General features: G+C 47.0%; 1 protein-coding gene across 1 annotated transcript in view; it reads right to left on the reverse strand.

The window, feature by feature from the left end:
* The window catches only part of LOC132217980 (heparan sulfate glucosamine 3-O-sulfotransferase 3A1), a 96,992-nt gene extending 76,773 nt beyond the window's left edge, over nucleotides 1-20,219 (reverse strand). Inside the window, exon 1 of the mRNA XM_059668566.1 lies at nucleotides 18,922-20,219. Coding sequence (XP_059524549.1) covers nucleotides 18,922-19,514 — 593 coding nt within the window. The 5' untranslated portion in view covers nucleotides 19,515-20,219. The remainder of the gene's footprint in view (nucleotides 1-18,921) is intronic.
* Between the last annotated feature and the right edge of the window lie 4,232 nt (nucleotides 20,220-24,451).

Raw genomic sequence — 24,451 nt, forward strand, 5'->3', positions numbered from 1 at the left:
CTGTGCTAACAGAACACAACCCAGAGACTCAAACTTTTTTGTTCCCTAAATGTTACTCAACAACAATAGGACGTTTTCCTCTATTTTAAAATTACTGTGACTTAAAGAAACACAAGAAAAGGCCTTTCCTGGGAAACAGTTTGTCCAAATGAACACTTCCCTTTTTTTCTGATGGATGTTATAAAAGGGGAAACGACTCATTTGGCAAAGCCAAGAACATCATTACTCAAATCGGAGTTCAATAGTTCAGATTTTCAGAGGCCATGGGGAGGAAGGAAAAGAACTTTCTGTTTACAAGGAAAATGATTTTGCCCAAGCTTTCCAAACTGAGCTAGTATATTCTACAACATTCTGATTATAGGCACTCATAAATCAATATATTGAAATCGCTTACATATCTAATTATTATCTGATTTTGAGGACTTCCTGTTTTGAAGGACAATGATGTCACCCAAACTTTACAATGTCCTGGCATCTTTATATATAAAAGCCTAAGCGTCTGTTCGACCATTCGACTGGTCTCTCTATGACACCCACTGACCACCAGGGGGAAGATGCTCAATGCAGAAGCTGCCCCCTGGTGGTCAGTGCACTCCCATAGTGGGAATGCCACTCAGCTGACCAATGGGCACAAGACACCAGGCTCATAGCTGGCAAGGGCTGCTGTGGCGGCTCGAGCCTCTCCCCCGGACACTCCCCCTGCACGCCCCTCCCCCCATCCGGACCGGGACTGGAATCTGGACCTGCATCAGGACTAACTGGGCATGAGCCCACAGCCCCTTCTTGGTCATGGGCGTGCCAGTATCATCCTCAGGCAGATGCGGAGACCACAGCAGAGTGGCAGCGAGCCTACGGAATGGTGGAGGTGGCAGGTGCATCTGGGCCAGAATGAGAGGGAGTAGCACAGCCTCCCTGGCCACCTGCTGCTTCGCACACTGCTACATCCGTCAGGGGATGTTGGACTGCCGATTTCGTCCCAACCCCTGCAGGCCCACAGAGGGACCCCACCGGTGCAAGAATCTGTGCACCAGGCCTCTACTGTCATAATAATAGATATACATAAGTCACATATTCAAGCCAATTAATAATCAATGAACTATTAACTTATTTACTTTTTTTGTAAAAGTGAGGGAAACATGCTTGCAAGAAGAAAGCTGAAATATAACCCATCCATTGGCATACTTTGCTAGACAATTAAGGGGTTTGCACATGGAATGAGACAATGAATGGCCAATGGATTTCTAAGCATTTCATAATAGTCAGCTTCTGCATTTGCATAGCACTGTTCATACATTAGATCACTTAATTAATGATTTTCATGCTTCCTTTGCCTGAGAAGTTAATCATCTCTTAAAAGAAACCATATTTGAAATATTGTCATATCTCTCTGAATGCCTTACTTTTCAACCCACACTGTTGTATAGGGTATCCCCCGGCAGTGACTCTGATGATGTGTAAGCAGACTGAGCAGTTCATGAGATCCTGTCATTGTTAATTTTGTGGAGGCAGATGACTGGCACTCCTGTAAAGATGGTACATGTCTTCATCTCCACAAACATGGGGAAATGTTACTTATCAAAAAAAAAAAAAAGGTCAAGTGAACAAAATTATGGTAGAAATTGAAAAAGCAATAAATTTAGGGCCTGAGAAAATGTACCGGAAACCCACGGCCGTAGAAAGGATGTGACCAGGAAAACAGACATGGGGAAGCAGGTACAATGAACATTTCCACATCTAAGAATTTCAGGACTCACAAGAGTCTCTGGAGGTACCCACTGAAAACATCAAGGCTGACCATGAACGAACTCTAAAACTGCTTCTCATCCCACTCCAATGCACCTGGGTCTCCTTGGCCCTTTCCTGGTGGTCCTCTGAGCACCTATGTGTTCAGTGCTGTTTTCTACTTTCTCCCCTGCTGCAATTATGGCCAGTTCTGGTCATGCAGTTCAACCTTTCCAAGTGCTCCCACACATGCACAGAGGGTACATGGCAACTGCTGTATCTCAATCAGGAGAGTAGATGAGTAGAGTGAAAATGCGTCATCTGTCTAAACGTAAGCCCACTAGCTTTTCAATTCTTTAGTTCTCTGGACTTCACACGCCTTCCCTCTGCTCTCCTCCCTCATCCTCTCCAAACAGATGCCCTGAGGTGCTGCATGGTGCTGAGGGTCCACCTTGCGCCTCCGGGTGCACTGGAATCACAGACTGGTGCAGTGGATTCCTGACTGCAACATTCCAGCACCAAATCTAGAGAGACGCCATGGAAATCATTCCTGACTCTATGCAGCAAGTCCCCTGGTTTAAGCAACTTTCAGCTTGAAGTGTCTTCCAAGTCCTTTCTCTAGGAGTTTAGATGAATTGGAGAGAAATTATCACCATCAACTAAATGACAAATAAAACACTACAGTTTTTCCATGAGCAATCGATTTGCGAGAAAGAAAGTTAAGGAATAAATTGGTTTGGTTTTCTCAGGGTTTTCTTCTTCTCTCTCTCTCTTTTTTAGTGTATTCTCATCATCACCAAAGTTTCCCGAGATGAGAAAGCATCAGGAACATAAGAAAGCATGTTTGATATTTGGCATTCATAGAGGAAAAATAAGAATATGTCACTGATGAAAAAATATTCAATGGTTGAAACTTGTTTAAAAATTTCAGTGTTGGTGAGAGAAAACACAAAGCATTTAAATTTCTTCATTCTCTCATGGGCCTTTCAAGTGAGGTTAAAAAGATGGAGATTCTTTTTTTAAATAATGTTTTTAATCCTCACCCAAGGAATGAGGATACATTTTCCATTGATTTTAGGGAGAGTGGAAGGGAGGGGGGAGGGAGGAGAGAGAAAAATGTCCATGTGACAGAGACACTATTGGTTGCCTCCCACACATGCACCGAAGGGGGAGAAGGGATTGGCCCTTCAACCCAGGTATGTGCCCTTGACCTAGAATTGAACCTGTGACTTATGGTGCACAGGCCAATGCTCTAACCACTGAGCTACGCCAGTCAGGGTAGATGGAGATTCTTAAAGCAAGTTTATGCTTCTTTCCACGCCCACAATGCAGTTTAGCATAGGCTAGTGCAGCACACCTTAAAACAGGGCCACTATGCTTTTCCCAAAATTTTTAAGAACATTCAACAGGCATAGCAGACATTACTTGTGTTCAATAATTAATGCTGAAACCCTAGCATCCATCCAAAGAGCACAATCTGCAATTAAAAAAAAAATCTCTCTAGAAACTTCTGACAAAAAAAAAAGCCATTGGTCAAGTCACCATGCATATATAACCATGTCAGTGCAGAAAGCATTACGAACAAAGGCAGTAACCAGGACAAAAACATACTAAATACACCCTAAAGCCTCCTTCCCTATAGGGAATTTTATACCTGGATGACTAGCGATGATGGTCCTAAAACAAGGATAAGGAACTCACTGGCCAACTCCAGTCCAGCAAAGGAGATGGCATAGAGCAGACACCTGGTGAAGTCTCTTACACTCCCCGTCTCTCTGAAGCATTTCCTTTCTCCCACTGCCGGCTGGCTCTGTCACACCACAACAGCCCATCCGGTAGCAGGGTCGCCAATCCCTTCCTAACTGAAGAGACACACATCCTTTCATTCCGGACCTCCTCCCCCTCCCTTAGCACTCGATACCACTGACCTTGAAACCATCTCCACCCCACCCCCACCAACCCTGTATTATGAAAACTTTAACCAAGGCCACAGTAGGAGAGACTTGTACAACAAACACTATCTACCCACTGACACCAAATTCTAAATACATAGTTTCGATATTTTTATTATCATATATCTATTCATCCATCTATCCATGATGTCATTTTTAATGCATTTCAAAGTAAATTATAGACATCAGTACAGTTCCCTCTAAACACTTCTGCCTTCAGGGCGTAACCTACGGAAACTTTGGGGAAGAATACACACCGGTTTTCCTGGTCCTGCGCCCCTTCCACCCTCTCCTTGTGTCTGCTACACACTTGCACGTCGTGGCCATGGTCACGGCTGGCACAACCTCAGCAGTCATGCCCTTTGATGGCTCCCGAGCCTGACCTCATTCGTGAGCTGCAGCTCACCCCGATACACTTTCCTCTTCATGGTATAAAAGAAAGCTGTTTGTTCTCCATGATCACTGTTATTCCTATCTGTTCCCTATCATCGTCACAGTTACCACTAAACACACCTGAGCTGGAAATATGCTCCAATCTCTCCCCCTTTCCTCATTGCCATCATTCCACAAAAAGCCTTACAATTCCTGTTACCGAAATGTCTAGCACATCATCCCCCCAGCCCCATGCCTACAGCACCGCTCTAACTCAAGCCTCCATCATCTTTCTTTTAGGCCCTTTAACCCTCTGAGTGACAACCAATACCCTAGGAACTATGCTAAAATTGCCAAGGCATTTTTGCTGATTTTACAGCGGTTTAGGAAAAAAAAAAATTATGAATCGCAAGTAAATGAAGTTACATATTCAAAAACTTAAGGAAACCTTTACTACATTTGTTTTCATCTTTGACATATATTGTTTGCTGATTGTATTATAAAATACTAGTAGAAAAAAAATTGAACAAAACATATAATGTTAAAATAGAGGGACACCTTTCTCCAATATCTTCCACAAAATCGTCATCTTCACAGCAAGACTTAACATATTTAGCAATAACATCACCACTAATAAAAGCAGACTTAGAACTGGACGCCATTTCAAACCTTAAGGGCTACAAAATCTGAGTAAACTTCATAAAATCGTAGTACCTGTAAAAACTTAGACAGATAAATGCCAGTGGTCGATTTTAGAACTACAAACATTCGGCATCATAAGTAATCTGCACTTAGGTGCCATCTGTCAATAAAGAGTGAACTGCTAGCATCTCATAGTGACAGTGCAGGAGGAGCGCGATAGTGCTCCTGGCACTTTGGGCGAAAGACAGGAGGAGCGCGATCGTGCTCCCCTTCACTCTGGGGGTTAACCGTCACCTGCTCAGTATCCTCCAACTTTCAAAGGCTTAGGCTCCACGGCAGAACCGGAGAAGAGCGAAGAGTGGGCCCTCTGCTGAAATCTTCAACACTCCCAGGCCCTGCCCCCAGACAGAGCTGTGCTGCCCAGTACGGTAGCCACTGGCCTCACGGGGCTAGTAAGCCCTTGAGATGCGGCTGGTCAGCACGGAGACTGCTGCGCACATAAAACCCGCACGAGGCCTATCAAACCTTGTACGAAAAGGCAACATATCTCAGTGATAATGTTTTATTTTTGTTTACATATTGAAATGTTAATATTTCAGACATGTCAGCTTTAGTAAAATATTATTAAAATAAATTTCACCTCTTCATTCTTACTTTTTTAAGGCAGCTACTAGAAAATTTTAAATGACATATGTGGCTCCCGTTACATTTCTATTAGACAACGCTGATCGCGAATAAGGTCCCAACTCCCAAAACATGCCTTTTAAACATGCCCTCCGTGATCTTTCCTGGTGTCTCGCTCCTCACTTGCCAAGGCAGGTGGTTGAATTAAACCACGTGGTGGGACCATTTCTCAAAACGGAGGTCAGATGATGAGCTATTTCCTCATTGTGTGCTCTATCGCCATCCCGAAGACAAAAGGGAAAAAGGGGGAGATCTGTAAATTATACATGTATTAAAGTTCAAAGTCAAGGGAATATCAATGAGTTATTGGGCTTTTAAAAAATGACCCCAGACTGTTTTGATTTGTGTTTATGTGGTAGCTTTTCTAAAACAGAATGCTTGTAGTGGAGCCTATAATCACTTCACATGAAGTGCCATCACCCCAAACCACTCCACCGATTTCAGGAAGTTCCCCAGGTCACTGCCCTGCAGTTCTGGATGGACTGTCCCCTCCTCACACAGCTGCAAGGAGCTTGGTCATTTCTGAGCTGTATCACTTCTCGCCTACATCAGCACTCACACCTCCCATGAATTGGGTGGCGGGCACTCACCTGAGAGTGACAAGGTAAGTAAAGTACGGAGCCACCTTTAGCCTCCCTAGAAGTCTGCTCACTACGGCCAGTGAGCTGAAGGCCTGTGTTGGTAAACGGGTTGCTTTTTTTAGAAGTGTTAAATACTCTTAATTTAGTATTATACATACACCACACAAAAATGCCTTTCATTCAGTAAAGGGCAACAGCTTAAGACACGGAATTTTATCAAATTGCCATAGTTGGGACCAAAAAGATAAGATGGTCACTGCCGGCATACCTGCAGCCCTTGCCTTTCAACAGGCTGATGATGAACACAACTTGAAACCGGAGCAAGTCTTGCAGGTCTAAGAGACAGTGAAGGGCTTTCCTCAGAATGTAAACATATTAATACAACCGGTTCTATAAATCTAAATGTAAGCCAGTCTCCGGCAGGTTTGAGACGGCACCCACCACCTCAGTGAAAAGTTGAACACTAGCAATCAAGTCCTGTCATGTTTTTAGAAGGGATTACAGTGACCGTACTGGCTGAACCCAAATCACCATCAAAGCTCAAGAAGCTGACCATATTCACTTAACCACAAGCCAATCTTACTTCAATCAGAACTGCCCCAAAGACCTGCTCTGTTAGCCATTCATGATCTGAACTCTGGTGTAGGAGAGCAATTTAAATATGGCACACGCAAAAAAGTCAAGAGACGTTTGTAGCAAACAAGGCCATGGCCAACTAGTACTCATGAGTAGCTATCTGGTCTGTCCTTTCTGCACTCTTCTCAAGGCCAGCGAAGAGCATTTTTGTTCCAGGGATGTACTTCTTGGGATTCTCCAAATACTCCATCAGAGTAGCCTCATCCCAGGTGATACCTTTGTTCTTGTTGGCATCCCTGTAAGAAAGTCCAGGGGCCTGACCTGTCTTTCGCCCAAACAGACCACGGAGATTCGGCCCAGACTTGTGCTTGCTTCCTTTCTCCACAGTATGGCACTGGGCACACTTCTGAACAAAATCTTCCTGCCCTTCTCAACATCACCCACATTTAAATCGCTCCTTAGTCACGCGCGACACAGAGGTTCCCACTCAACAAGCCAGACGTCCTGCTCTCCGATAAATACAGTTTTATTGGGCCATCACAATGCCCACTCACATATTGTCGAAGGCTGTTTTCCTGCTCTAAAAGCACAGCTGAATAATTGATGGAGACCATATGGCCCACAAAGCCTAAAATATTTGCTACCTGGCCTTTTCCAGAAAAAAAAAATACTGACCTCTGCCTTAAAGGTCATTTTCAATTTTTTTTCATTAAACAAATAGTGAATCTATTACGTGACAGGTACAGTTCCAGGCCCTGGAGATACAAGGTTTAGATCCCCAGCACAGAATGCAGCATATTCACCTGGGTCTCTTCACACAGGACTCCTGCTCACACCAGCCAGAGTTTCCCAAACTATTTTTCCATTGAGATTCACTATAGCAAATGCATTTTATGCCTACTCCTTTACACACACACACACACACACACACACACACAACCTGAACCATGTTTGTCAAGATACATGGATTACTAGCTACCTGGATTCACTCCTCTATTGTATCCTATTGTAGCCCCTTCCATTAAATGGTTTGATTTTGTTATACATGAATGTCTTGTGACTCAGTGTTTGAAGACTCTTAGTTCACCAGCTTTTTACTGTCCAGCTCTGGTCTCCCCTAGTTTACAAACTAGCAACTATTCCCCTCAGGTAAGAGTGATCTGCTTCATCCAGGCCGAAGTTTGTTTTGTTTTAGATTTGGTTTTGGTTCTAAATATATGAATTGTTTCCCAATACGTTTTTTAAAAACATGTTCCCCAATATGTTTCTTTTTTAGTGTTCAAAATAGTATTTAAAAAATCAGAGGACACGGCAGTCAGGAGTCCACTTTCTTACTTGGTCCCCACCAGCTGGAGCTGAGAAGTCCTTAGTCCAACATTTGCTTCCAACCTGCCAGCCTTCGCCACAGGAAAAATGCACCTGAAAATCCCAAGAATTTTTATCACAAGCATTAACTCCCCATGACTTCCCCCCCATATAAATATAAAACAGATCCAATTTGTTTTCTTTCCATTGTTAAATCTGGCAGGGCTTCGAGTAGGCCCTCTGGCTTTGGGGAAAGCCGTTTTAACAGATACTGTTGGAATCCAGGTCCTCCGACACCGAGAAGAAAGAGTAAGGTCTCATTAGAAAGAAAAACAAGTGGCCTTTATTTCTTTCAAACAGAAACAAAAACAAAACACACCCACAACATTTGATGAAAGAAACTACAAAAATAATTAGAGTCCACCAGGAAATTAAAAAAAAAAAAAAAGAGATGCCCGTTTTTGTTTACTGAAAAGCGTTGTTTGTGAAATGAAATCACTGGTGGCTGCAGCGTTTTCCTACCACAGACTTTTCAAAACAGCGAGTCGGGGAGAACGTGGCTTCAGTTAGGAAAGGTGCCGAGGGGAGCAGTGGGCTCTGGGAATGGAACTTTAGTTGCTGCTTAATCCAGTTCCCTTCTTAAATACCTGAACTTAATGAGACTCTGCCAAGATTTATGACCGTAACAAACACATCATTTCTGACTTTGTCATTCAAACCAGCCTGGCAACTTTGATATTTTCTATTGAAAAGAGAGGGCTAATCCAAGTAAGAACTCTGTAAAAGGGGAACGGAATTTTATTCCCATAATTTGATTGATTACTTCCTACCCTGAACACTCAAGAGAGAAAAAGCAAACTTTTTCCTGCCTGTGCTCGGATTTCTCCCACTAATCTTTTACAAGCAGGCAACAAGCATAAAACACAAATTACTTACACGGATCCACAGGCCAGTCGTGCTAGCGGGCCTCTAAAATCTCTAAGCATCGCTGACTCAAGTTCAATTCAGTGCTTTAGCTCACCAGTTGTGGGAGGAGAAAAAAATAATGCTGTAACTTGTTCCATTCTCAGGAATATTTTTTTGTCATTGGTGCAAATCCTCCAAAATTACATTTATGTAATTCAGAGCCTGCAACTGTTTCCCAATTGTATTCTCCAGAATTGTTCCCTGGCCGTCAGGAGCCTCAGGCTCTTGTGGTTTGGCTTTACCCTGGGCAAGGCACCTCAGTTTCTTCATACAAAGAAGAGTCTAAGTGGCTTTTAATTCCAACAACTTTTACAACTTACCATTCTATCTGGCTAGAGCCACGTCTGATGTGGCAATGACCTGGCCACTGCACCGAAGGGCTGGGCAAGAACAATGACCAGCTGGACAGAAATCAATTCGATGAAAATTACTAATAACAATAATGAAGGTAGAATAATGATTGGAGGTAAAAACTGGGCCATGCCCTCATGGGGAGTATTAATATATCTAAAGAATAAAAAAAAAGTATCAACCAAAAAGTGCAAATATGGAAAAGAGTGAGAAAGATGGACTTTGGCAATGACTCAGCCAAATTTGGGGGGGGGGCTCCGAGGGGGGTATGGGGGGATTCCTACAGTCTACAGGAGCAGGCATTGCTGACGACAGCAGCCAAGGGCCACTGCCACCAACTCACCTTGCCCCTATTCCAGGAGCACAAGGAACTATCTGATTATAGCTCGGATCCTCTTTTTGTTTCCCTATGCAGCTGTTTAGAAGAAAGAAGCTTGCTCATTTGGACCAATGACTAGTTGGATTTTTTCATGATTATTGTGATATTTTAATGGGTGAGGAAAAAATCAATTGAATGGCCCAGGATTTCTGATATGCTCAGAACAATGAGTTCTGTAATCAGATAACTTCTTAAAAAAAAAAAAAGAATTACACCAAAAGCAGAGGTGGCCTCCATTATTCTATACAGGCCAATGAGTGCATAAGGGTATTTATCAACTACTTTAAAAATTCACTTTTCAACCACGTTAATATGTTGCTTTGTTTTCTACAGAAGATTCAGGACCCAGAATCAAACATTCCAAGTCACTCTGCCACATGGGCCAGCCCTTCCGTCCCTGCCATCGCCAAGCCACGGAGGCCTGCTGTGTGGGCAGCAGCCACACATGGGCGGCTGTCTGAGAACACGGAGAATGTTTCGTGGTGGAGCACGGGCATGCTGGGCACAGCGCCAGTCCTACTATTTGGGAAAGTTACCTTGAGCCTCTATATCTTGATCAATAATGCACCTACTTAATAATACTAATCATATCCATCAAGTCTCCAGACCATGCACCAGGGCGCACAGCAGCATCCAGCACACAGTGAGGGCCCAGCAAATGTAGCCATTCTGGCATGTCTACAATGATAGATGAATCATCCAGGGAGGAATCAGGACGGAAATGCGGGCTTGAACTGCACTTTAGAGCAGATGGATCTAACAGACACGCAGAACAGTCCGGCCAACAGGAGAATGCGTGTTCCCCTCCAGCGCATGGAACATTCTCCAGGAGAGATCCTAGGCTGGGCCACAGACAAGTCTGAACAAAAGTAAGAAGACTGAAATCATCGCAAGTATCTTCTCGAACACAAAGGTACGAAACTAGAAATCAGTAACGGGAAAACCCACACATATATAGAGATTGAACAATCTGCTCCTGGACAACAAGTCAAAGAAGAAATCAAAATGGAAATTAACATAAATATATATATATATATATATATATATATATATATATATATATATATGAATAGGGAAATACAGCTTAAGGGAGCAGCAAAGGCAGTTTGCAGAGGGAGGTTTACAGCAATAAATGCAATAGGTCAAGAGAAAACGAAGATCTCAAACAACCTGGATTCACCTTTTAAAAAACCAGAAAAAGAAGAAACAACTAAGCTGAAAGTTAGTGAAGGAAGGAATTAACAAACAAAACAAAACAAAAAAAAACAGTGAAAATAAATGAAATCAGACTAAAATGATAGATTTTTATCAAATGTGCATTGCAGGGTTCAAGTGTTTTGCTAATTTAAAAAAAAAATGGTTCAAAACACACGGAGAAAAGTACCAAACGAGTTGGAAATGGCATTAAATCACAGAAATTCATTTTACCTACATAAGCATAAGTAGCCTGTCTTTTGCAGGAAACAGGTTCATAAAACAGATCCAATAAAGGCAAGTGACTCAATGATTAATAGGAAATACTGTTAAATTCTCTGATTTTAAGATATAGTTTGCGTGCAGTTTTGTTTTGCTTACGTAAACATGTAATGACAGTTGTGAAAATGTCAAAGGAAATGCTTCAAGTCGGATTTCCATTCCTCTATCGAGCTGGACTCTCCGTTGCACACTGTGTTGGAAGGCAGAGCAGAGAATGCCCACGTGCCCCTAGGCAGGAACTTTGGGCCTGATGACCGGCCTCCGGCTGGGCAGCTCCAGCAGGAAGAGCTGCCAGGATGCCCAGGCCTGGCCCTCCTGTGTCCTGAGGGTCAGAGCTTCGGGACCCCCTGGTCCTTTAGCCCTGTGATTGCTCCTGATCTGCTTGCTCCTGTGGCTGACCTCCTAGACCTCGTGCCTAAACCGGGTACTCTGAAAAGTGCAGAGTAAGCAGGTAGAATGTCTGAGCTGGCCCAGGAAATCTAGGCTGTGCTGTTTCCTTAGCCACAAGTCATGTCCAGAGCCATGAGCCTATCTCTTCACCCCTGGCAACTGCTCCTCCTGTATTTGTAGCAAAAGAGCCAGATGCCCACGTCTGACTGTCCTCTGACCCCTGCCTCAGCTCCTGTGTCCCCAGGGACCGGTCATCTACATCAGAATTTTTGCCCTCCAGCACGAGAGGGATGCAGTCAGGGTGGGCAACTTCTCAGACTTTCCTCACTTTCCATTTGCCGGAGAAAGATTCAGAGACAAGAAAGTAGGAGGGGAGCCACGAGCTGATTTGCACATGAAATCAGCTGAGGGAGGCTGCGCCTGTCTGAAGCGACAGGTGCTGGGGTGGCGGGGAAGCCTGCGCTGGGGCCTTCAGAGAGGAGAGAGGACCCCGGACACAGACACGAGGGAACTGCCACAGGGCATGCCGGCACAAGCCCTGTCCCTCCTTGCGGATGTATCTCCTGCAATCTCTGTTGATGGAGCTGTTTTTCCTTTTGTTTTAGAATAATTTTAGGTATTAAACTCGTAAAAGAAATAGAATGAATTCTCGTATGTGACTCTGCCTTAATTCTCATAAGCTTGTTATCTTGCGTAACCCTAGTGCTATGAACGAAACCAAGAAATTAACCTCGGTCGAATACTACGGGCGGTCGCCAACCGTGAGGTCCGAAAGGTCGGCGACCGCTGGACTAGACCACTCACATTACTCGCATTTCCCCTTTCCCATGAACGGCCTTGTTCTGTTCCAGGATCCAATCAAGAGTATCACCTTTATTTACTCATTAGCGATCAGTCTCGCTTGCCTCCTCCCATCTGGGACAGTTTATCAGTCTTACATCATCTGGACATTTTTCAAGAATACCGGTCAGGAATTTTGTAGATGCTCCTGCATTTGGTTGGTCAAATGTCTTCTCATGATTACAGTGAGATTATGGAATTGGGAGGAAAATCCCTCACGGGGGTTGGGGGGGGAGGGGCGGTGAGGGGAGGGGACATCCACATGATAACAAGGCATCTAACTTTAACCTTACCACTTGAGCAGGGTGGTGTCTGCCAGATTTCTCCACCGTAACATTCCTATTTTCCCTTCCCTCCTGCATTACTTTTACCCTGAGCCCCTCCCCCCGCATGCCGCCCTGGCTGGGCACTGGGCTGTGGTGCCAGGAAGGCTTCCTGGAACTCTGGAAGCACTTCCCATACAGCATCCCGGTGAGCAGGGCCTTGGCAGTGCATCGCGGGACATGAAGGGTTAAACGGACTTCTGTGTGCTCCCGGTTAGGAGTCATAGGACCTTCCTCCACAGCCTGCACAGCGCTGGAAGGAACAGGGCTGCCTGCTGAAATAAAATCATCTGGAAGTATTTTCATTGGAGGCTGGCCTTCAGAAACAGAGGCAAAACACACTAACAAACTAATCTGGGGCATATGGCATTCTTTTCAGTCATGTGCATTTCTAATATAAATCTCCTAATCATTTATATCTTGTTTTTCAGATTTATTGTGAAGGCAAGTCTCTTTTATTCCTCTCCAAAGGATAAACTCCCTACCTAAAAGAAGCGAGCACAGGCAGCTCAGCCACACCAGCAGATCGTACTTGCTGTAAGTGCTCCCTAACACAGCCCCACCCCACACCCCTTTTTTCAGATGAGACTGAATTTAGATTGGGATAATATTGTTTTCAAAGTTCAGCCAATTCGGTTCCTTGCTGACTGTCCCTTCCACTAGGTGGCGCTACAGGTCACATTCAAAGTAAGCTGCTCTCGGGAGTCAGTGAATAGATTAAAAAAAATTTTTTCAAGAATACCACAAGCTTAATGTCAAGTACTTCATTCTTCATAAACACTTCCCATTTTCTTTTGACATTTGCTGTCATCTGACAAGTTCTGAATCAAGCCTAATTTGAACTTCTGAAATCCCTTCCCGATGTGTTCATAGGATGAATGTCAATGTTAGAGGCATCAAAGGGACCACGTGAATAATGCAAAAAAGCAGAAGTTTCTATGATTGAAGGCAAAAAACTGGAAAGATGCTTCAATCCACTGAACTGGGCATTTCCTCAGTTTCTAAGTTCTGTTCACATAATTTTATTTATTAACTATATCAATACCCCCTGCAGATATTTTTAAGCTGCATCACATTTAAGTGCTGGCAAGCACGTTTAAGACAGGTTTATAATTGCAAAGCCTAGGAAGCTGAAATAATACTTAGGTGTAATTTCTCTAATTACACATTGAAAACATATATTCAATAAAAAACCTCAATTTCATAATGTTAGCTCATCACTTAAGCAGAAACACATTTCTAAAAGCTTGGAGTCTATCTAATATACCTGGGAAACACATCAAGAAATGGTACGTTTTAGCAGCCAGGTTACTATTTCTTGGTGGAGAAAGACATCCCCCTAAGGAAATGTGCAAAGTATATAAAATTCCCAACTTGGCCCAGCCCTTGGACTGGTGGTAACTGCAGTTTGCGATTGTTGAAATCCGTCCCTTGGAGATGCGAGGCGCGCTGTGGTTTGCACCTGGCGGCCTGCTTGTCTGACTCCCTGCGCAGGATGGAGCATCCGCCGTCACTAACTGCACCGGCTCTGGGCGTTCCCATGACCCCTCCAAAAATACCGATTTGACACATATTTCCTGACCAGCCAACACATGTATGCGAGACAACTATTTTGCCAGAGTGTTTTCCTTTGAAGGGGAAGGCAGAAGATGTTAATATTGTGGAGGATTTTCACTCATAGGTGGCTATGCATTTGACAGGAAACATAACAGCACATCATCAATCGCGTTGTTATGCAGAAATATTTGCTCACACGAGGTATTCCAGGACCAAGCTGAATGTGGCTTCGTTGCTGTTACTGCTTTTAGGGCCTGGACTCAGCATCCCCACAGTCTGTCCCATAGCGGGGTAACTGATATTGTTCAGACGTTTCTAACCACTTCATAACTTTCCTGTGACCAGTCCCATCCCTAGCCCCTCCTGGAGGTGTCTGGTCTTGCCCCAAGTGCGTGTGGGGATGCAACCCAGACTCACAGAACGAGGCTATCTGACTTGTTTGCTGGGCAGTCTGCCGGGAGGAGGTGCCCAGGGCCGATGCTCAGCAAACAAGTGACAACACTGTTGCTTCTCCACCGGCCAGTGTGCCACCTCTCAGGGACGGAGGTGGCCACCACCGAGAGCTCCAGGGACTGTACGTAGGAGAGAAACTGTACCCTCCCCCCCCCCCAGACATGTGCCCTAGACTCAGGGTCGAGAGCAACTTGGTCCTGCTTCCTCCTACCCTAGCCCCCTCCCCATGTTCTTAACTCGGCCTCAGGGACAGAGAGACGGCTTCGGACTTCAGCCATGTGACCGAGCCCGGGTGGCCAGCCCTGCAGCTCCCTTGGCTCACATTTCGTTTCCAAGCCTCCGCGCAGAAGGGCCTGCGGCTCAGGAGGGTGGGAACTGCACACGGAGGTCCTCTGCAGCTGCTCCCAGCTGCTGCCAAACGCCGACTGCCCGAGAGGAACCGAAGCTCCTCCGCTCAGCCTGTCCCTCCCTGGACTTGAAAAAAAACACGGTAATCGGGGAAGGTCACAAAACCTCGGTCGGGGGAGAACCGACTCCCAAATACCAAGGAAGCAATCTTTGATCTTCCTGAACGCTGCGGAGTGAAACGATTTAGGTGATACCGATCTCCGCTAAAACTGTCCAGTCTCACCAAAGAAAGCAAATCAAAACGTAGGAAATAGATGTGCCAGCATAAACGACGGGATGATAAATACTTACTATCCTGTCCTAAAATATGAAACTAAAGTGCTAGAGAAACCAAACATTTCTGTGCGCACACACATATAAACGTGTGTGTATATATATTCATAGAGAGAGAGAGACACACCCATATATATAAATACACGCATCTTTAAATCCTTCATGAGTAGGTATGCCTTGTCTTGGGAGAAAAAAGCACACCTTCTGGTGGGTGCAGGGGAGAGGGAGGCCCTCCTATGCAATCCTAAGCTCACCTGCTCTCGAACCCCATAGAGGCATGTGGTCGTGACTTCCAGAAAAGATCTGAATGCCTAGAAGCCAACGAAGCAACGCCCTGCTCTGCTTTATGAGCCCACCACACGGACAACGGAAATGGAGGCTATCCACTGCAAAGGATTGCTTTCCCGGGACGTGCAAGCCACAGACATTTGTTGTACTGATAGCATGTCTGCTATTTTAAACTCATCAGTGTGGTTTCATACCCAGAAAACTACACTGAAGCAGCCTGAGTTATCATTGACAAATCTCCTAGAACGTGAAAATTTGCTTTTGTCTCATTTATTTTAGAATAATGTTAGGACATTTTAAATTAATTAGAAGAAATCCTTCTTAAATAAGTTTTCTTTGCCTCCATTACCAATTTGTTCAAAGAAACAGTTGGTTACACTCTTCTTGGGATGCAGTTTTATAAAGCACCTTATTTTCCCCCAGCATGATAAATATATTGAAACGTCCCAGCAAGGCACTTCTAACCCTCAAACTCATTCCCCAAGGGATTCTCTCCAACTTCCTAACAACAACAAATTGCTCCCTTTGTCTGGACAGTAGGGGGCACTGCCACAACAAACTATTATGGGCAGAAAAACAGGGCTAGACATGTATGAATGATTCTCCCATATCATTCATTGAGCATCTAAAAGCTATTATACAGATTTTTCTCTTCCACAATTCACATCAGGGTGCAAATACTAGGACTTCCTGTCTGTGTGTGTGTGCACACACAAGTGGTCATCAGTGTGGATTAGAAGTGCTATATTATAAATTTTGGTCTAACTCAAGAAAGTCTAACTGGACCCCTTATTCTAAAATACTGGCTAAATACAAGCAGCTGAAATGCACTTAACAGCTAACCCCTGGCAGGGTAGCTGGTTAGAGTGTCCACCGGATATGCCAGGGTTGCAGGTTCCATGGATGGTCAGGGCACATACAAGAAGCAATCAATGAATACATCGATATTAGTGGAACAACAAGCTTATGTTTCTCTCTCTCCCTCCACCCCCTCTCTCTAAAAATCAATAAACAAAAAAAATTAAAAAGCGCTTAATAGTTAAGTGGCATTCTGTGTGGGAGATTTATTTTTCAAGGTGAAGTCTTCAGTCTTTCTCACAAACATCAAACTCTAACTTCAGGGCCAAATGAAAGGGAACTGTGGCAAAATTTCATTAAATAATCACATAATCCAGGCTCCACAGCTAGGATTTTTTTTTTTTGTAATGAGTTTCCTATGTAATTGAGTTAAACTTAAATTTATGCATCCAATAAAAACCCATTGCAAATGGCAAAACAAAGACATTGCTCCAACACTTGGAAAATTAAATTCACCAAACCATGAAGTCTACTGTGCAGTTATTTTTGTAACCACCATAAATTGCTTTATAGAACTCCTCTGCTGGAGTAAACAATCCAAAGAAAGATTTACTTTACAACGTGCATCCCGTTTCCAAATAGAGAGTGCTCTAAATGTTTATGACTTTCCCCCCTCTCTCTCGCTCTCTCTCCCAATACTTGTGTTTCTAGTTACCTTGAAGCCTTCCTTCCCTCTCACAAGCTCAGAAAGTCCCACAGAAAATAAGATCCAGGTCTCCAGGTCTCTACATACCGTATACTGGGCCCTCAAACACTCATTTCTGGAATATGAAGAAACAATCCTACTTTGTGGAAATAAAGTCAAAAAGGTAAAATTTAAATAGAGTTTTAGTACTATACATTTGACCATATAGTATAGCACCCCAGAGCCAAACATTGTCTTAGATATTCGGGGCAGTCAGCTTGCAATGCATTCACTTATACACTGTACGAGGCCGAATTCATTGGGAACTGCTACAGATAAGAGTTTTAGGGGTCTTTAATCACTTCTTTCTTGTGTCCTTGATGGAAAAAACAGAGCTGCCTTTGTGCTAAAAAGAAGGACCTGTTGTTTTCAGATTCAACAGGTCATTTTTATAAGAACTTCCCAGAGGATACAACATAAATGACAGAAACACAAGGGGATTTTTTAAGAGACTGATGATTTTAAGTGATATATATCCCATATAAAGGAAAGGTTGTTTGTTTTTCTTTCCAACCAATGAAAAGTTACTGTTTTAAAGTATTTAATGTTTGAATTTGACTTTTAGGACCAAATGTTTTCTCATGAGTTGGGTTACTGTAAATTCAGCTCCTGAAAGCTATCTGAGAGTGTGTCTGACCCCTCATGTAAATAAACTTGTCAAATCATGTCCATTTCTGTTCGGGGGGTGCATGGTTGATTTAGTGGGCTTTTGATATATATTTAAATTGTGTTGTAACCTTTGTAATACTGTTTCTGTTAAAATGACAAGGAGACTGCACATTTAATGAACAAGCTACCACTGTGGAATGGAAAGTCCTGGCCACATGATTTTTCCTTGTTCTCGGAGTAAAGAAAAAGGCCAGTATTTTATGGCAAACAAAGTCCAGGTGACACTAGGATTTATTAGAGTTTGGCTGATTCTATTATTAAAAGCGGGCGGAATCTGAGAGGACTGCTACATTTAAGATTAAGATCTAAATCAGGCTTGTTTCCTAAACTGTACTAGGAGGGTTTTTCACCATATAACCAGAGTCCTCATATTTTGCTCTTTTCTTCCTTTTTTTGTTTGTTTGTTTTTTAATTGACTGCCTAATTTCTAAAAAGAATTGTCTGAAGCGCTCTGGAAAAGTTTCTGCCAAGCCAGAGACAAAGGGTACTTACTCTCCTTTATAAATATAGATAGCACCGGGCAAAACTCATTCCTCGCCCCAGACAAAAGTTATTACCAAGGATGCCTTCTTTGAAGCACAGTGACCCGTTGCTGGCACTTGCTCCAACATATTTTTCCCAACTTCCTGGACTCTGATTCCTGACACTTTTATGAAGTTTCTATATTACCACCTAGAACAAGTCTCTGGGGGTCAAGGTGAGTAAATACATGGCGGCCAAGACTGCATTTATCACAGGGAATTGCCCAGGAGGGAACGGAGAAGTAGAAACAGGCTTCCTCCGGAGAGGGGTGTCCACCCAATAATTGATAAACGGGATCTAGCTTGTGTGAGGTTTCTTTCTTCTTTAGCTAACAACCATCCTCTCACAGAGCAGGAGGAAAAGATGAGATAGGCTATTTGGGGGAAACGGAATCCTGAGGACTAAGGAAAAAACCCTGAAGGCCCAAGTTTCCCACCCACCCACCTGCAAAGTGGATATCACCCTCTCTCCTGGTAAAAGGAAGGCGCCCCGCGAGTTAAGGACAATTACTGAGGACCTGTTGCCTTCTTCCCGAAACAGGGAAGGAGGTGAATTGGGGGTCAACATGGCATCTTTAGAGCCCTCCCTCCACTGCCTCCCCGAACACACCAGCGCTCTGCCACCCCGCCAGTGCCCCGCGCCAGCTCACCGGTACCAGGCGAGGCCCTTGTCGTAGCTGCGGTCGAAGAAGTGGGGCTCGGCGCCCACGGCGCGCACGTCGGGGTGCACGCGCAGGAACTCCAGCAGCGCCCGCGTGCCGCCCTTCTTCACGCCGATGATGATGGCCTGCGGCAGCTGCTTGCTGCCCTCGTCCAGCAGCAGCGTCAGGGTCCCCGGCGGGGGCTCGGCCACGCTGCTCCCGGCCCCGGAGCCCCCGGGACCCCCGGCCAGGCTGGGGGTCTCCTCCTCCCAGGCCGCCTCCTCGCCGCCGTCGCGCCCCGGGGGCCGCCGGCGCCTCCGCCACGGCCGCAGCTGCCAAAGGCGCGTTCTCTGCGCCGCGGACCACGCCGCCAGCTCCCGGGGGCCTCCGGCCAGGGCGCCGCGACCCGGGGCGCGCGCCTCCTCGCCAATCGACAGCCCCATGACGGGGCCCGACAGGGTCCGGCAGCGCTCGGCCAGGCAGTAGAAGACGTACAGGGACGTGAGCAGGGAGCAGAGCATCAGCAAGAACTTCCGGAAGATGCTGCGGGACAGCGGCTCGGCCGGGGCGGGGTGCGCGCCAGCCAGGCCCGGAGGGGCCATCCTAGCCGGAGGCGACGTCGGGGAGCGCGCGGGCCATGCTAGGCCGGGACTCCTCCGGGTGCCAGGACATCCTCCGGGAGCTGCCCCCCTGCTGGGGAGCCGGGCCCCGGGAGCCGGCGCGGGAGCCCTGCCTCGGGTCGGGGGCGGGACGGGAGACGCGGTGCGGTGCTTAAGAGACCATCGTCTGAGACTCGCCAAGTCCGGAGCCTGGAGGCAGGTTTCGGCGCCCAGTTCTCAGAGTCGCGGAAAAGGGGGGTCTCCGCGGCGGTGGAGAGGGCGCGTCTTAGCCCGGCCCGGGCGGCACTCGGCCCGGATCTCCGCTCAGCGGCCGGGCATCCCTCGCTCCGTCCCTTGGGGACGCGCTGCTGCTGCTGCGGTGCCGCTGAGCTCCGTGCGCTCCAGACCGCGGTAGCGACAGTGCCTCCCGGCCCCGCGTCCCGGTCTCCGCTTCCTAGGGCCCTGGTGCGAGGTCCGCCGAGGCCCGCACCCCGCAGTCCACCCCTCTCGGGGCGCGCCCGGCGGCTCCCAACGGCGCGGGCGCCCTACCTGGGAGCCGCGCGGCCGGTCGGGCTGCGAGGGACCTGTCAGCGCCGCGGCCGCTGCTCGCAGGCGCTCCCTCCGGCCTCCCGGGCCGCCGCTGCCGCCACACGTGGGGCGCCCAGGGCAGCAAACTTGGAGATGACGTCAACGGTGGGCCCGACCAGCCCCGGGACCGGCCGGGTGGGATCGAGAAAAGGTGGCGCGGACCCCGCAGCCGCAGCCCAATGACATCGGAGAAGGCGGGGGCGGCCAGGGAGACGCCCCTTCTCCACGCCGCTGTCCCTCCCTCCCCCGCCGGCGGCCGCGCCCCTCTCCCTGGAGCTGGAGGCGGCGGCCACCGGGACGTCGGACTGACGGCCAGAGCCGCCAGATCCCCGAGTCTGACTTCCACCGGCGGACACTCCCTGGATTAGGGGTTCCCAACGCCTCCGGCTCGGCTCAGCCCTTCGCAGCACTGACCCCGTCCGAGTCGCCGGCGCCCCTCTCCCCGCCCGCCTGGTCGCGCTGTCCTCCCGCGCCCCGCCCACTCCTCCCTGAACCCTCCGAAGTTTTGCAGCGCAGTCCCAGCGCTGCTGCGCTGCGCCCCTGTGTCCCGAGCGGGCGGGATCCCTCCGCGGCGACTCCGCGCGCATCTCTTAGGTGCGGAGGCCCTGCAGGGAGGCTGGTCTCCCTGCGGCTGCGTTTGTAGTTGTTTTTCCTTTTGATTGTTCTCGCTTCTGTTAATTTAGGATGATCAGGAGTTCCCCGACCTAGAAAGGAACAACCTCTTAGGAGAGAAGCCAATAAATCAAGAGGAGAAATTAAGATTAAAAAAATACATCAACTTCGATTCCAAATTCATATGCCCAGTTTTTGATGATGGATTTTTTTTTTAAATGGTGTGTGTGTGTGTGTGTGTAAAGGAGTTAAATGTCCTTTCATAAATGGCGATTTCCCCTCTCTTGCCTCCCGTGACCCCACATCCTCTCCTTGCGCCCCTGGGAGATCAGGTCAGGAAGGGCTACAAATCGCCCCGCAGTTTAATGGAGGGAGGTGGGCCATGGGACCTGCATGAGGCAGGTCTTTATTCCAATCCGATTTGTTCCTGATTTCTTGGCTTCCTCCTCTCAGCAGGACGCCCCACAATGTGGGCGGTAGCCTGGCTGGCACACCAGTCCCTGTAAGTGGCTGAGGCAGCCTGGGCCGGCCTGGGTGCTGACCAGGGCCCACAGCAGGCGCATCCGTGTGGCAGGAAACTTGGGGGACTCCTGCTGCCCAGTGTTGGGACTGTGCGCCCTTCCCCTCGGCTGAGCTCTGTATGGCCTTGGAAGTGGCAGTCAGGAAAGTCCATTTTAACCTTCCAAAGGGACCCGAGTGGTTGTAGCTGTGCTGGGAAAAGTGGCTGCGTGTGCCCGCTGGATAGATAAATGCACAGTGCTGGACGTGAGTAGTTTTATGTTCATGAAGCACCCATCCCAGCCTCTCCCACAAGCCAGCGAAGAGCTTATTACATTCTGATGCCATAAAGCAGTGGGCTTTTACAAGGATAACAAACAAATCCTGCCAAGTTTTAATGCCTCGTTGTGTGCTAAAATTGGATATCGACAAACCAGTTGAGGTTTAATACTAACTTGAGATTTAGTGTATTTTAAAGTTTTCCCTCTAGGTATTTCAGTCTGCGTTCCAGAAGAAAAACGAACAACAAAAAATCAGACCATTTTAAAGTTATTCTGAAACATTTGCAGTCCGGTAAGTGCTGACAAACATGTCTAGCTTTTCTCCTCCTGAAAACGATGGCTTCCAAGCCCCCTCCCAGCTCCCACATGGTGGGATATTGTGTTTCTGCTTTCACATTTCCAGCACAGGTGATTCCTCCATGTGGGTGTTAGAAATACACATTATGTAGGAGAGATGTGCGTTTTGGGGACCACTCACTAGATATCCAGGGTCTCGCTGTACATCCTATATAATAAAGAGGTAATATGCAAATTAACCCTCACACCCTCACAAGATGGCTGTATGGGGCAACCAGGCAGTCAGGGAGGCTAGTGAGGGGCAACCAAACGACTGAAGAAGCAGGCTGCGTGGGGTGACCAGGCCGGCAGGGGGGTTAGTGAAGGATGACCAAAGGACTGAACAAGAAGGCTGTGTGGGGTGACCAGGCGGCAGGGGGTTAGTTAGGGACGACCAAATGACTGTATGCAGGCTGCATGGGGTGACCAGGCCAGTGGGAGGGCCATGAGGGGTGACCAGGCCTGCAGAAGGGGGGCAGTTGGAGGCAACCAAGCTGGCAGAAGGTGGCAGTTGGGGGCAACCAGGTTGGCAGGGGGGGCAGGAACAGGTGACCAGGCTAACAGGGGAAGGCAGTTAAGGGCGACCAGGCTGGCGGGGGTGGGGGGGCAGTTGGTGGCGTTTAGGCTGGCAGGGGGCCAGTGAAGGGTGACTAGGCCAGTGGGGGGGCAGATGGGGGTGACCAGGCCAGCGGGGGTGGGGGGCAGTTAGGGGCAACCAGGCTGGCAGGGGGGCAGTAAGGGGTGACCAGGCCAGCAGTGGGAGGGCAGTTAGGAGTGACCAGACTGGCACGCAGAGGCAGTGAGGGGTGATCAGGCCAGCGGGGGGGTGGGGGCAGTTAGGGGCAATCAGGAAGGCAGGCAGGTCCAAGAGCTGGATCCAGCAGTCCAAGATTGTGAGAGGGATGTCCAACTGCCGGTTTAGTCCCAATCAGGCCTAATCTGGCAGTCTGACATCCCCCAAGGGGTCCTAGATTGGAGAGGGTGCAGGCTGGGCTGAGGGGACCACCCATGCATGAATTTCATGCACCGGGCCTCTAGTTAGAAATAATATGAGCCACAGCCCAGTGGGTGTGGCTCGGTTGTTGAGCATAGACCTATGAACCAGGAGGTCAGGGTAGATTCCAGGTCAGGGCACATGCTTGTGTTTCGGGCTCCATCCCCAATAGGGGGTGTGCAGGAGGCAGCTATCTTTACATATAGATACATTATATCTAACCCACCTTTAAAAAGGTAAAAAGAAGCAGGTGAAATTAAATTTAGTAATATATCTACTACACCTAAATGTGTGATTTTTATATGTAGTCAATATAAAAATAATTGACGTCATTTACGTTCTTTCTTTTCATACCAAGTCTTCAACATCATGTTTCCAGCTCTTCTTTCAAATATATCTTATTGATTTTTACAGAGAGGAAGGGAGAGGGATATAGAGTTAGAAACATCAACGAGAGAGAAACATCAATCAGCTGCCTCCTGCACACCCCCCACCAGGGATTGAGCCAGCAACCAAGGCACATGCCCTTGACCAGAATCGAACCTGGGACCCCTCAGTCCACCTGCTGATGCTCTATCCATTGAGCCAAATGGGCTAGGGCCTTCTAGCACTTCTTTGTTGGGACTAGCCATGTTTCAGTGCTCAACACCACATGTGGCTAGTGTCTCCCACATTGGACAGTACAGATGGGTAAGAAGGGTTTATCTCTGAGTCCCAAAAGAAAACAGGTAGCACATTCAAATTAGGGCAATTCTTGGAGGGCTTATTTACAGAAGATTTGTTACAAAGTAGTAGGAAAGGCAAATATGAAGGTACAATGCAACACCCTAGGCCAGCAGCATTGGGGTTGTTACCACATTTCAGTCTCAGGAAAGAAGGAAAGGAGAGCTTATCACAACCAGAAGGAAAAGGTCATCTAAGGAGGCCCTTAAGTGGGGCAGGAGCTCAGCCCATGCAAGGCAAGTCCTCAACAAAGGGTCAGGGGGAGAGACAGATTTTTGACAAAAACAAACAAAGAAAACCAAAACAAACAACAACAAAAAAACAAAAAAAAGAGAGAGAGAAGAAAAAACCACCACCAACAACAACAAAACAATAGGGGACAGATATGTGACATATGTCTAATCATAACAAGATTGATTAAAGTCCCATGAATTCCCATGATAACATTAGTTACAGTCACACCACAACCCTTTACTAATAGAAACAGCTTCTTTCCATTCACTCAGGGGCATTTGTTAGAATGCAGCCAGTCACAGTTAACCATTATTATGGAACTTTGGAGGGAGAAATGCGGCTACCGAAATACCAAGACGCGCTGTGGAGGCTGCTGCCAGGCCTTCTAGTTTCTTTCTTACTGTTTGTCATTCCTTGAGAAAGCTCATGGCCACTCCTCACAGGTTCTTCCAGGAAAAGCTCCTGCCGCCATAGAAGCTGGTCTGTGCTCAGCGGAGAGGTAGGTGAGGGGATGTTCCCTGCCTTCCAGCTTCCTTCTCTTCAGCCTTGTCTCCCCTTGGTGGGTTCCCACTTCTGCTCCACCATCCTCTAACGCCTCCTACCCACAGGCCCTTCTTAGCCCTGGATCTTATAGACCCATCCACTCTACTGTACCAAAGATCACTTACCTTCCT

Source organism: Myotis daubentonii, chromosome 16, assembly GCF_963259705.1.
Source record: "Myotis daubentonii chromosome 16, mMyoDau2.1, whole genome shotgun sequence".
NCBI classification, from domain to species: domain Eukaryota; kingdom Metazoa; phylum Chordata; class Mammalia; order Chiroptera; family Vespertilionidae; genus Myotis; species Myotis daubentonii.